This window comes from Pholcus phalangioides, unplaced genomic scaffold (assembly GCF_987345545.1).
Source record: "Pholcus phalangioides strain wild (caught in Gottingen) unplaced genomic scaffold, Ppha-v1.0 ptg000027l_1, whole genome shotgun sequence".
NCBI lineage: Eukaryota > Metazoa > Arthropoda > Arachnida > Araneae > Pholcidae > Pholcus > Pholcus phalangioides.
Genome location: NW_028301617.1, coordinates 4,833,920 through 4,848,930, shown reverse-complemented (window position 1 = coordinate 4,848,930; position 15,011 = coordinate 4,833,920). Strand labels below are relative to the sequence as shown.

The 15,011-nt window shown below is 35.8% G+C and overlaps 1 protein-coding gene across 2 annotated transcripts in view; it reads right to left on the bottom strand.

Annotated features, from left to right (window-relative positions):
- Window positions 1-15,011, bottom strand: part of LOC149068226 (uncharacterized) — a 52,890-nt gene that overhangs the window by 21,472 nt on the left and 16,407 nt on the right. The window contains exons 10-15 of one of the 2 annotated variants that reach the window (XM_089251814.1): window positions 13,674-13,729; window positions 11,353-11,590; window positions 6,856-6,919; window positions 4,566-4,934; window positions 4,306-4,433; window positions 2,648-2,747 (exon numbers count right to left, since the gene is read on the bottom strand). In XM_089251814.1, coding sequence (XP_089107940.1) covers window positions 2,648-2,747; window positions 4,306-4,433; window positions 4,566-4,934; window positions 6,856-6,919; window positions 11,353-11,590; window positions 13,674-13,729 — 955 coding nt within the window. The remainder of the gene's footprint in view (window positions 1-2,647; window positions 2,748-4,305; window positions 4,434-4,565; window positions 4,935-6,855; window positions 6,920-11,352; window positions 11,591-13,673; window positions 13,730-15,011) is intronic. The other variant, XM_089251815.1, reaches the window with a different exon arrangement.

Here is a 15,011-nt window from a genome sequence, read left to right as displayed (position 1 = left end):
TTAGTGGCCATCCTGTCCTCCATATTTTGAACTGAAAATGGCAGATGCCTGAATTTTCATGTTATGTAAGTATCGTGTTGAAGGTGCCTGCTCTCTTTGTGGAGAGATACTGGTAACATAGAGATGCAAGTCAGCATGCCTCCTAAATATAACTTTATTCTTGAGTTGTGAACATCTATGTAGCTTTCCAATATTATCCCTATTTTATGATATGCACCCTAGTAGATTTTGGACGGGTGGATGTGTGCATTGGATTAAGATCACAGACTAGACAGGGAATTTTGTTTTGCTGTGAAATTTCACTCACTAACTCTGTCTATTGTGTGCGCAATCTTCAGAGGACAGAAGAGCAGATGGCTAAAATCTGACAACATGATCTTGCTGACTCGGGGTCCCTGCCACAAAGAGTCCGACTCCTCAACAGGTTGTACAGCAGACAGAAAGATATCAAGTCAGAAGACTAAGATTGAAAATGAGAGCTAAAACGTGATACTGTAGACCACTAGTTGAGTCAAAGTTTGAAATGAACTTAGGAAAATACACCTTATGCTCATCATCAACTCATGGCATCCTCCCTGACAAAGGTTGATGATGAGAAGTATTATCACTACTGAATCATACATGGATTTCATAAACATTCCTTGGGGAATTTCTAACAAATCGGTGCATGCTGGAATTTTGTGTGTAGCTCTAATGTTATTATGATGTCCAAATTATGCATGTGTCATGTTTGAGAAGTGCTGCCGGCTGAAGTTTTTTAACAACAGGCTGATGTGAAGATGAATTCAGGAAAGAAAATTAAACTGCCTCTATGGAGAATGAAACTCACATACTCTCACATGCTGGGTGAGTGAGATAGATCACTATGCTATAGAAACAATAAAACTTATTTCCTTAGAGCTTGCATGCACTGAACGGGGCCGTACATGGACAGTTAGACATCAGTCAACAGCTTACATTTTCAGTGCTGCCATCTGTCTCCCACAATTGAAAGTAACAGTGACAGATGTCTCATATAAGTAAAATGAAACCTGTCTTAAACGTAATCAAAATATATAGTCTGTTCAATAATTAATGCTTTGATTTTCACCTTTTATAAAATGAAAATTTCCCTCGAACGAAATATTATTTCAGTCTCTTGACATTCTGTACAGGTTTCCCTTTATTATGTTGAAGGTTGTTTCAGAGGCAGATTTAAGGGCAGGTGCACCTGGGCCCCGACTTCTAAAGGGCCCCAAAAAACCCAAACTTCACACATTTTTCTAATTTAAGAGGCCCAATACTTTCTTCTGTGCCCGGGGCCTTGACTGGCCACTGGATCTGCCACTGGGTCGCTTGCTCTCTGCGAAGAGACTTTTTCAAATGGAAGACTGGCTCACACATGGTGAAGCAGTGCAGTACACAGTAGATTCTAATAATGGAATGAGTAACTTCACAGAACAGCATGCAGACTTTCAGACATGATATATATTCTGGCATCTCTGCCACTTTTCCTTCTGTATACTTCTTGAACATCAAACATGTATAACTTTGATATCATAAATATGTCTGGGCTATGCACAGCATACATGCACAACACTTTCCAACATGCACCAGTTCATTAGATATTCTCCCAGAGGGATATTTGTGAGGTCCATGTACAGTTCAATAATAGAATCGAATATCACTTCAAAATTTGATTTTCTGAAACATCGCAAAGCTTCGTATTCTAAATGCAGATTTTTTCATGTGCATTTTATATTCTCAAATTGAATACAGTTATACCTTGGCTGACAAAGATAGCCGAAATGCGATTTCCCGTATGCTTATATGTAAAATTATTTAATTCATTCCAGGCATAGCCTGAAATTTAAAGACAATTTTTTTTGTAAAACAATAAGTGCCATAAAAGAGACAAAAATTGATTGAAATATACATAAAATGAACAGCTTCAAAATTGGATGAATGGGAATTTACAGCAAGATGAGAGATGCTGAAGGTCGTTTTATTTTACACTATGCACGCAACTGACACCAGGTGTTGATAAAAAGCCTAGTCAAGTTTGTAGGTGTCCCCATCCATTTGTGTTGCGGTCAGCTCATTTCTGTGCCTGATGCACGCAGATGGAAAAGATTAGCTCCTAGAATGTCCAGACTATTCCGCTTGATGCTAGAATCTTGCACTGAAAGAAAGCATGCTCTGAAAAATCATGGCTTTTTTTATTCATTTTCTACCAGCTGAATCTTTCATTTTACATAAAATGGTTCAAAAACTTTCAGAAAGAGAAGAGGAGGTACATCTGGAAAAAGATTCCATGGTTTACATGAGTTAATCAGGCTTAGCTCATGGCGAGGCTGCTTAATGTCAGTGCATGCATCCATATCAATGAAAATATTCATCAGTTAAATTTGTATTTGTTAACAAGACAGAAAAAAACACAAAAACTCCATTAGCTGAAAAATTCATAAGCCAAGGTATCACTGTATTTGTGTTTACAAGTCTGAGAATTTTCATTTGAATTACTGTAAGTTTAAAAGCTTGTAAATAGAGGAATGGCACACAAAAAGATTTAAACACAAAATACAGGACATTTCCTCCACCCTCCATAAAATATAAAATTTTAAAATTAACAAAAAACATTTAAAAAAAGAATAAAAACACAACAAACCTTGGATCAACTTCATCTGATCGCAAAGTTTTGTGGTCTCCATACTAAATGTATTGTCATTCATCACTTCATTCATTAGGGCAGTGATTATTAGAAAGACCTGTAACATTAAGAGGACGTTTATAAAATGAGCATCTCATAATAAAAAATGTAATCAACATTGATTTTGTATGAATGTTTCAAGATGACTCATAAAGGAAAAAGGATAAATTTCTGGGATATAAGCTAACCAAGGACAGTGTACCCACACAACTGGGCTCATGTATTAAGACAGTCCTACATGAAAGCTGTTTCCAAAAAAGTATTAATCCACGCAACACGATAATCACACTGGTTTATTGGCCACTGAACAGTAGCCATCTTGCATATCTGCCCAGCAGACAGAAATGTAGTGCACACTCACACGTTCTTGCCTATGCATATCCAGATATAATAGAAAAATGCATCATTGCCGAATAAATGGGAAGTGGAAAAAGATTTTAATGGTTTTGAGATTATTTTTCATGTCTTAAAACAAGGGTGGCCAACAGCTGGCCCTGTGGGCCAGGTAACTTTGTGTGGCCCTTCCAACAAGGTAAAAAAACTGTTTGTTAAAATAAATGTGTGTGGCCATTATTTGAGTCATTGGTTCTAACAGCAGACTTCCTAATCAACAAACTACTTGAATTCATTTATTTCTGGTGACAAAAATAATTTATCATGTTTTTACATTGCGCTATGTTTTTGAACACTCAAATTGCTCACAAAGTTTGTTACGAGAAATCCTCTTTCTCTTCTACTTTATTATTTTTTAAATCTTTCACTGCTGAATCCTATTTTGTTTGCAGAAAATCTTATTAAGAAGAAAAGACTGAGATTATATTCCTTAGAATAAAACGAATCTAACCTCCAAAACACCTTTAGTGCACATTTGCCAATCTTTAGCTAGATTCAGACATTGGCTCTATGGTGTTATCCCGTGCGCGTTCATTTTATCATGAAAATCAAATACACTTTCATGAAGAAAAGAACAACAAATATTTTCATTTATGTATTTAATTATGCAAGATTTTGATTGAAGTTTTAACATCTTTTGAGCTCGCTCAATCTCTATTTATTTTAAAAATGCTCAGATTATTCAAAAACTAGTATCGTGCATTTCAATTATGTTTTATTTTGCTGAAGCATATTATTTTTTAAGCCTCCCAAAACAAATAAAACAAAGTTCGCGTGTAACAAATATTTTCGCTGATTTTTTTTTTACTCCCTTATAAGCGGGGGTTCAACGGTATTACTTATGGCATATTCAAAATCTGAATTTTCCTGGTAATTTTACTGTCTCAGACCAGACACGACCCAGGCTCTGTCCCTTCCAGGATGTAAGTCTTTTACCCGTGTGGGTTGAACTGGTAATTTTACTGGTGCTGCCTACGATGCCACATCTGACCGCCATGTTGGGCCCCCAAACAGAAAGAAGTTGGCCAAATGACTTAGAAATACATATTTACTCTAAAATTCATCTGCTTTTTAGTGGGTGGCTAAAACACAGGTTTTAGCTTTTTTGACTTTTTAGTGGTCTTCAACTGGGAGGAGGGGGGTTTATATACAGACAGGTTTATACATGAGTATACATAGTAGGCATATAGTAAATATAGATAGATAAAATACAAAATGCTTGCCTGCTTTTCAAAATTTTGAAGAGATTTTTCTGTTTCATCTGTTTTAGTTGACAAACCAGAATCGTTACTTGGAGGGGAGTTAGACGTTGTATCAGCATCACAAACAACATGTAAGACGTCACTTGATTCTGGAGATGATGTTAAATGCAAGATGTTACATTAATAATATAACCGTATGGACAATTTGTAGAAATATCGACAATTAAAGTAGAAACTTCTTACATAGCATAATTTTTTGATAAAAAGGATCGAGCACATACCACTGATCTCTGCAGGAGTTTCGTTATTCCCTTTTCCTTTCAACGCTTGCTGATCATTATCAACACCACAGATTGCTGAATCGATACAACCATTAACAGAAATGTATGAACTTTGAAATTCCTGTAGACTCTCAGCAGAGGCAAGTTGTTCTTGAATTTCTGTGCCATTACTGCTCTCGGCGGTAACCTCGACACCAGATGCCACATTCAGAATCTTTATGTTATCCAGCCATTGGCAATTAGATTGGGGTTGAGCAGTGCAGATTTCTGTGTTCACAAGATTTTCCTCAACAGTAATCTCTGGGCAACGACTTGTATCCTCAGAGTCCGAGTCGCACAGATCAACCAACACTGGTGACTCTAAAGAAACTAGAAAGATAATAATTATTTTTTAAATTTTCTTAATTATGAGATTTCAAAAGATAAATTATTTCAGTCAAAAGCCAAAGAGGAAAAAAAAAACTCAGATAACATAAATATGTTAAGGGTACACATACACTCAGAACACACATATTCCAATATGTACAGATTCATTAGAAATTCTCGAGAAATGTGTACGAATGTGGCCGTACATGTACGGTTAAGTAGTAGTACCATATATACTCGTGTATAAGCCGAGTTTTTTTGTGGAAAAATTTGTTCTTCAAGTAGGGGGGTCGGCTTATACTCGGGTCAGTTTTTGATGAAAAAATATTGATTCCCCCCCCCCCCCCCCCCCCGAAATCTGTAGTCATTTTTGTAGGAGAGTTCGGGAAACCGGCATTATCGGTATGGTATATGTTCAAATCCCATAGAACCGATAATGTCAACCGAGGCAAAGAAATTGAAAACATCATTGGCTTTGATATCAGATGGGCTAACGTCGATTGTACAGCCTTAAGATGTGAGCATAACAAGTCTTTGAAAGACTATTTGAGGAATTTGTGGATCGAATGGATGAGTTCCGATGTTAAAGAAACTACAAAAAGTGGTGCCTTGAAGAAACCTGACATTGGTCTAATGTGCCAAAGGGTACATGAGACGTGGAATTCTGTTTCCACCGAAATTATCATCCAATCCTTCAAAAAGTGTTGCATCAGCAATGCGATGGACGGAACTGAAGATGATATCCTCTTTGAAAGTGACAACGACGATGAGGATAAAAACGAAGATGCTGCACCCCCTATGATGATCTGATGGATTATGATGAGTTTGGAGACTTAGAAGGAACGGATTAAAAAGTTTGAATCATTTTCTGTTGTAAATATCCGCAAGCTATTAATTTTGCATGAAAATATAAGCATTTTTTTTTTCTGAAATGCACGTATTTCTGGGGGGGTCGGCTTATACACGGGTTTTCAATTTATTGCGGTTTTGATGGTCCTGAAGTGGGGGGGGGGGGGTCGGCTTATATACGAGTCGGCTTATACACGAGTATATACGGTAGTTAAACAACGATTATTGTTGGTCTCATATATGGTCACGATTCAAACCAGGAGAGCTTGCAGCAGTCCCTCAAACTTACTTGTCACATTACTCCTTCCCCTTAAAAATAACCAGTACATATCTTTTATGTGAAGGAGAGGGGGGGGGGGATAGCCCTCTCTATATCCCCATGTGCCTCCTAGGTTAGTTGAAAGTTATGGTGGTTTAACTATGATGAAAATCAGATCGGGGGAATTAAGAAGAATGGCACCTCTCATGAACCTGGACTCGCTGGTGCTAGGCTCTGGGGTTAGTTCTGTTTCGCCCTGCCAGAATATTCGTTCTGAATAGGACTGCGACATTGGGTTTACTATTTATCCTACATACCTTTAGGGGTGGGTCAGTGGTGCATTCCAATGACATCCCTGCTTTTTCTCCATGTCTCCCCTAGTCTGTTTCAGTTCCCTGAAGGAGCAATATTGCCCACTTTGGGGAAAAATGCAGGCTTACAGGGTTATTTGATAACTGAATAATTTGAAAACCATTTCCATTCTGGCACAAGTTTTCGAAATAATCTGTATTAAAACAGAATTTAAAATGCATTAGACATTCTTTTTTATATCAGGGAAACTAAGCTTTGGATGTGTCTTTTGCAATTCATTGGACTGCAACAGACACATCCAGTTACTGTGCTAGTTTATAAGACAAAACTTTATCGTAAGTGGAAGGCTTTTGATCTTTACCAAAACAATTTTAAAGCTTCGATATTCGTAACCTGTTATTTATGAATCCCACTTATAACGTATCATCTGATTTCAAAAATAAAATAAAAAGTTGACAACCAAAAGAAAACACCAAAATACTTCATCACAATGACAGCACTCACCAGTAATGTAACGAGGAATAGGACGGTCCACACGTGGCTTTTTATGAGGAGGTTCCAATCTCACCTATATAAAAAAGGGGAAATGTTATCAACATTCTAGTGAATTATCTTTTTATTTGAACCTGATTGTTTTTAAAGCAAACCATAGAAACTTGCAGCTCTATAATACATAGCATTATAAGTTAACATGAATCACTCAGACTTTAGAAGTATGACAGTCGCTGTGAGAAATTGGTCAATATGCTATGCTATTCTTGCAATCTATCGATTCGTGTACTAGAACTACACAAGGCAATATTTTTCAATTGAGCTTCTTTACACCATTATCTTTTGGCATTCTTAGACAAATGAAGTGAAACTTTGAATGCCAGCCAAATTTCTTAAGAACCAAGTACATTGAAATTTCGATGTAATGATACTCTGCGGACAAAGAAAGACTATCATTGCAGAGAGATTATCCTTATATCAAGAGGAAGCAGTTTAACATTAGACTATAGGGATCTTCTCAAATAAGACTTGGAAAAATATTGTTGCAGAGGAATTTATCATAATACAGAATATGGTTGGGGTGAGGTTTCACTGTCAATTTTTTTTCCCCATAAGAATGACAATACAGAATAATCTTTTTCTTTTTAATTTTCCTGCATATAATTGCCCTTTCCCTGTTGATAGATATGTTAACATTCTGAATTCTTCACAATAAATTTTTGCCCTTTTTGCATTCAATGTGAATGTTTGTCGAGTTTGTCGAAATCTGGATGCTGGTAAAACAATAATGGTGACAGCTTCATTGGTCCCCTTTTCTACCAGAAACTGCCAATAAAAAGATAGAAAAAATGTTGAGAAAAACAGAACCATAGCTAGCCAAAGGCTTGATTTATCTGATAATTTTTGAGTTCGCACCACAGTCATTATCTGCACACAGGAGCTAACTAGACTGGAACATTAAATTTATTGCCAATTCCGAACGGCAGTGTTTGTCATCTTGTTTTTTTTTTTAATACTCACTACTGAGAGGTTGGTGATTAACTCATTGATGCGGGACTCCCTATGGTCACAATCTTTTTTCTGTGGTCATGTGATCACCATTCCTGTTGTGCCTCAGCATCAATCAGGGAAGTTTCCGATAAGGACGAATTGGGTATCGAGCTCATGACACCTCTAAACATCCTTTGGTACTTGATTTATGCCTCCTTTTCATGGAGCAAGCAACCAATTTCAATTTGTAATAAGTGACAAAGCTGACTTTCTTCTTCAAACTACAATCAATTCATGATATCGAGCTCTGATAACTCGAATACCTGTTTAAGTCGAAGTTTTAGCTCAGTCTCAAAACTTTTTCCCTACCTTGGTTAGTGTTAAAATGTTCCCTTATATAACTCAGTTTTCTTCCCTTAAGTTGAAAAATAAGAGAAATTTAAAAAATGACATTTGGCATTTAGCAAAATCATTTGTCTACTTGCAAAAAGTGAATGACTTTCTCTCAAAAGAAGGATGAAAAATAAAATAAAAAATCACTGCATTTTTTTTTTACAGAAAATAATCTTTTATACACTTGAAATTTTTTTGATTTAGTGAATCATTTTTTATTTGCAGTAGGAGTATCATGCATGTGTTCATTTCCACAATACAGTATGTACGTCTGGTTTATTTCTTCATTTCAAATTTCTTCATTTACAGTAATTTGGCATGTTTTATTAATAAGATATTCCTAACTATAGCTCTGTCATTTTAATAATTCTTTTTCTCCCACTCTGAAATCAGAATTTCTAATAAGTCAAAGTTTTTTTTGTCTGCATCTGCACATTTGACTTGTTGAGATTTGACTGTATTTTGGTCAGACTGGATTATTCAATGGTTGGTTTATTACTGTGTTTCCCAAAGTGAGCAATATTCTCCCCTCCCCTCCCCAGTAGCGATGGAAGGGTCCATGGAATCAGTAGAAGCTCTGAGTTCAGTATAGGATCCAATGAGTTGGCTTGAGTTGGGGATGATGAGAAGAAACATTTTATGAAGAAGGGGACAATGGGACAAAAAGTTTGGGATAATATGGTTTAATATTAAGGCATTGTGGGGGCAGTAGCCCAGGTCGATAAGATACTCGCCTAAAGTACCAAAGGATATTTAGAGGTGTCGCGAGTCCGATACTCGGTTCGTCCTTGTCAGAAAACTTTCCTGACACAGGGGTACAGCAAAAATGGCAACATGACTGCAGAAAAAATTGCTACCGCAGGGAGTCTCCCTATCGAGGGGTTAGCATACCAACCTCTCGATGAGTATAAAAAACAAGACTGCCGTTCGGAATCGGCAATAAATTGTAGGTCCTGGTCTAAAATTAGCCCTAGTGTGCAGAAAATGACAGTGGTGCGACAAAAATTATCAATGATCATTGTTGGCATTAACACCTACTCTTCATAGGAGACTATAAAAGCTAACAGCAGAAACAGTGTGATGTTATATAAAGAGGTTGTACAGTATTATCGTCATTTGACTTTTACACAGTTGTTTTCTTCAGTGAAAACTAATTGTCCCCCCTTTAATTTTTATGTAAACAGAAATAAAATCAAGGGCTTATTTATTACATAAACAATGTCATTAATATCAAGCACAATTTAATTCTTGGGGAGAAACAAATAACAGATCAAATGTTATAAAAATACATTATACAAGTGCAATGTGAAAGAAAATATAAATTATCACACGGAAAGTTCAACAGTATCCTTGAATAAGAAAAACTAGCAAGAAACAAAGAATGGAAAAGACACAAACAAACAGGGTGCTCCACTATTCAAGTTGACCACAAGAGGTAGTTTTTTTTTCAAAAGATATAAAAACAATTTTGAACCACAACTTCGATTGAATCAGTAAATTACTTATTAGGTCAGAAAATGTGTATTTACATGCTATGAAAAAAATAAGACAAAAAAAAAATTTTTTTTAGATGTTCAAATTTCAAGCTAGGCATATTTTTTTTTCTTTTTTGAGAAAATTGCCCAGAATAATTTTCTTAACTATCTTATCTGACTGATTTAAAAAACTAAGAGTAGTAAAAACTAAAACTACTATGAATCGAATATAAACATGGTCAAGACTGTCTCGGAACATGAAACATGAACACTGTCTCGTCCTGTTTGATTTGCTTTATTAGCCCTTCCTGGCCATGATGTTTTTGTTGCTCCTTGTCTCACTTCTTTCATTTCTATTTCATTATCATGTTTTGTTGCAATAAATGTACGTTGTAACAAATCTATTTTTCCAGTATGGACGTTTTTACTAACTCTGTGGCCTTATACCACATAATATGCTTTGTTTGCTTATACGTTGTTAAAAGAAGGTGAGAAGAGCAAATCTATCTTCCAAGAGAAGAGAACGTGAGTTTGAATATGGCTTCTGTCCTGGAAGGTTGTCTGTTTTGAGTGTGCTTCGAAATAAAGGCTTCTTCGTTAAGTTCCGTAGTTTCGTGTATAAATTGGACACCTCTCCAATATCAAGAGTCTGGGGATATTCCGCCACCTCCTGGAAAAGAGACGCACCTCCGACGCGAAGTCCCCTTATAACGTTATTTTGCCGCTGTGGTGGTCGAGTGGTTATAGTGACGGACTCGCGATGCGAGGATCCGGGTTCGAACCCCACAGTGGTGGTCGGCTGAAGTTGGTTTTCTGTGGTTCCCAACTTCAAGGCGCAAATGCGAGCCGATCTCCCTGTTAAAAAAAGTCTCGCCACAGAGAGCAACAGTCCTACAACGATAAATCATTCAATCATAACACTTCACTCATAGTTAGAAAAAAAAAAACTGGTGGCAGATGGCAGCACTACACATAACAAACATTACATAGAAACAAACTTTACGTCAGGTTGCACTACACGTACACGCACATTCCCGCATGTACAGGTTCGTTGGGGGGTTCCGTGGGGGGGGGTGCATTTGGGGTGTAGCAGTAGTAGGTAGGGCCTCCAAAAAATGGCTCGGGGATCCATGATGTCAGCCACCTCGTTGGGCAATTTGCCTGTTGTGGCGTTGTATTGTATTGTATTGTATTGTATTACATAATGTCTGCTCGTTAAAATCCAGTATATACTACTTCACAACACAACACTTATATATAGTGACCCCCTTTTCCCCCTTTGGCTGATATGCTAACAAGCTCTCAGGATTTTATGTCGTCCTCAGACTTCAATTTTGTATTCAAACACAGAAAAAATTTAGTTGCAAATACAAAATTTTTAGCCATCATCATAACCTGGAGTTTGCAATTTGTCAAGTCCTGCACTAAATTGAACCCAAAAAGTTCCCCCATGAAGAATTTTTCTTTTTTTTTTGCTTTCAAAGGCATGATCAATGAGTTCCATCAGAAAGAAAAACAACTCATAAAAGTTCGCCACTATAGCTTTTATTAGAACTGAATTCATAAGCTGATGAGAAGAAGTGAATGAAACCAGCAAGAAGAAAACTGTGAAAAATGATTAAAATGAACAAAAACATGAATGACCACTTACTTTTCGAGGTCCGGTCTCTTGATATTGGATTAATGACGGATTAAATACAGTTTGTGTTGGAGCATATGAGTATGATCCACATTCTTCAATGATTTTCTGGATATGAGCTTCAAGTTCTTTACGGGCCTCTTCATAAAGCCCTTGAAGAGCTGTAGGAACTTTATGTTTGTGCTGGAAAGGATAATCTTTGGATAGTAAGAAACATGCTGGAGGATTATGGCTAAGTGATATCAATGCCCTGGAAGATAAGAAAAATAATTAGAAAATTCTGAGAGAGCAACATACACTCATGCACATATTTTTCCCCGCTTATGTTCAGGTGAAAACCACTTAAGTTCACTGATTCTGAGGCTAAAGCAATGGTAAGTTTCATACACACTTTTATGAATGCTACTACTAAATTAAATAGATGAACTCTAAAAACCAGGTTACCCAAAAGTAACGAAAAAAGTAAAAATTCAATAATTTGACAAGCGTAGATGTGATTTTACAGCACAAAGACGGATAATATTTTAATTATGAACCAATTTGTTGATAGAATAGTTATATTTACCACCAACAGGTGGTGCTACTACATAACCGTATATGCACCTCATACACATTCCTATGTGGAATTTATAATAAATCAGTACATGTTGGAATGTGCATTCTGAGTGTATGTGTATAACTCTCACAACATATTATGTTGTGAGAATTATGCTTGTTTGGTGTGCTGGCTGGTGCAGCCTCCTGTCTTCCATATTTTGAAGTGAGAATGGTAAATGTTTGAATTTCCATGCTATGTTAGTATATATTGTAGGTCTGCCTCCTCTCTGTGAAAAGACATTTTCAAATTGGAGACCAGCTCGCATTCACATGTCACAAAGTTGGGAAAAAGCAGAAAACCAACAAGTACACTGCTGCATTTTCTACAGCAGTTACTTGTCACTTTTTGAATAGATCCATCACTATACAAATTACTGACACAATTGTAGATGCTGAATGTAACTGTTCTGGCAATGAAGTTTTTTTTATTTAAAAAAAATCTGGAATCTTTGTCAGAACTGCATTGTGTGGCATGGACAAAGCATGTGTCTATGCTTTTTGGACAGTATCAATTTTTAGACTGCATCAATTTTTACTTTTCCTGTTGCTTTTGGATCACCTGGTATATATAGTTCCCATATAGTTTCCATTGGAATTAAAAAAAACTAGTTCTCTGAGCTCAAACCGTATCCCTTGTTTTCAACATCTTTCCCTTTCACGAACATTAAATTTTCCGAACCAATTGTTCAAGTTTGTTTGAGTTCGTAAAAATGAGCATACATGTAAATAAAACCTAACAATTTCCAGAAAAAATGTGTGAATTTAATTTAAAATTATTATTATTTTCATACTTATATTGTAAATGAAGTCAAAGAAATGGGATGCTTGTGATAATGCTTTTATCTGGGAAAAGATGTTTCAATTTGACACTTTTTGTCGCACCGTACGAATTTTCTTCACATGAGGGCTATTTAGACAGAAACTTGTAGTTCATCACTGATTCCAAATAGCAGAGGTAAAATTTCGAAATATGGTTTTTTTACATAAGTAATGAAAATTTTATGCACGCAAAAAAGAAGTAGCATAAAGCTGAACACACAACAGGAACTTGTCATACACAATGGTTATTCCCCTTACCTCGAAAACAAACTATACAACATCTTGAACATGCTGGCACATCATAATGATGTCGAAAAAAATCTTTGATGACAAAAAAACCAAAAAATGTTTTTTTACTCGCTTTCTTAGTGATAACATCTTCAATAGTTTGTCAGCTCGTGTGGTGATTGGCTATCCATCTTATGTGTCGTGTCCATGGCCATATATGTCTTACTTGAGTGAATATATTTGATAAAAATTGATTTTCTCTGAAGTATCATTTACTTACTTTTAGAAGAAAAATTCTAATTGATTCTCATCAATCTAGGGATTTCAAATCACTTTAAACTAAGTGAATCATCTTAGACTAAGTGAGGTTATATCGTGAGGTGAATACTACAACTACCAATAGATAACTGAATTTAAGGTGTGTGTAAAACATGTTCTTAAGAAAAACATACTTCATTACTAAATGAAATGTTTCTTTTGCATTATTCGCTAGTGAAATTCACAAAAACTGCTCTGCTTGTAAAGAAAGAGATACGAGTTGCTTAATTTTAGTATAGCAACAACCTTGTTAAAAGGTGCTTCATCTTTTGTGCTTATCATAATTTGTGAAAATCATAAATTTTCAAGTTATCTTATTGTAGTATTCACCCTACAATACAAGAAACTGAATACAAGAGTGGAACACTCACCTTTCATGTTTTCCAAAGAATAACAGACTTGCTTTGCCATTGATGACTTTCAAAACCTGCATTTTGAAATTAATTTAAAAAACATGTATAATAATTTGAAGAACAAGATTCTTCACACGAATTTTTCATTCTTTTTCTGAGTACTACAGAATACTAACCAAACAAACATTAGAATGAATTAATCAAGACATCAACACATTTTAACTGAAAATACTGTATTTTAAACTATTTTGCTCAATTCATAGTACTGCAAACAGTAGATATATAGAATCATGAGTGATTGTTGATATTATGATATAGCACAAGAAAATTAAAAATAATAAAAATTAAATGATAATATCAATTGATATACAGTGGTACTTGAACCTATGATTGCCTCATCTTGTGAGTGATTCAAGAAACAAGAGAAAATTATTCACTCTAACAATGAATTCACTTGGGGGGGGGGGGACTTATTCAAAGAAGGAGTATAAGGAAAAGGTGTGACAAACTTATTTAACAATATATATTGTTCCCTCGCATGCCAAAAGCACAAACAAGCAAATTTTCCCATTTTTTTATCATCTGGTTGGATACCTTATTTTGCTATCTTGAGTTTTTTCCCGGAAATGAGAATGTGTTTATCTATTGAAACATGTTACAAAACATTTTAGGAAAATAACTTCTATAGAGAAACATGGGTAGACTAAACATTCAAATGTCATTTCCCAGGCTCTTTTATTCCCCCCCCCCCCCAAGGAAATTGTACATTCATGTTTCTGGTATGAGGGAGACGATATGTTGGTAACTCTAAACAAGGTAAAGTCGAAAGGGAAGACGGGTGCAGTTTTTGTCGAAAATGACTAGCATATATACCTCCCCCTCAAACAACTCTGACTTCTTCCCTTTTGGAAGAAATTTCTGGCTACAGCTCAGAGCACTGATATGCACAACTGCCAAGAAAGAAATTTACGGCCAGTGTCTGGGGAATGCATGAATCTTTTTAATGATAATATAATACCACATTTTATAGTGATATCTTGAATCAACCAGATCTTTAACATCAGAAAAATTTGATTCAGGACAAAAAATTTTCACGTTGCGTGCGAGTTACAAACTTTCAGGAAAATGCATCAATCTTGTAGTTTGCAGTACCACTTTATTTCCTATCACTATTGGTAAAATAAAGCTAGGTGGCTTTGAAATCAGTGAAATAGCAGCACTTTTAAAACAAAGAGAGAGAACCACCAATAGAATGCTGCAATTCTTTCTCTCAAGTGATGCGTGAGAATACCACTTTCATATATTCCGCTCATCTAACCACAATTAGTTCTGTTTTTGGGAACTTCTAAAAAAGAT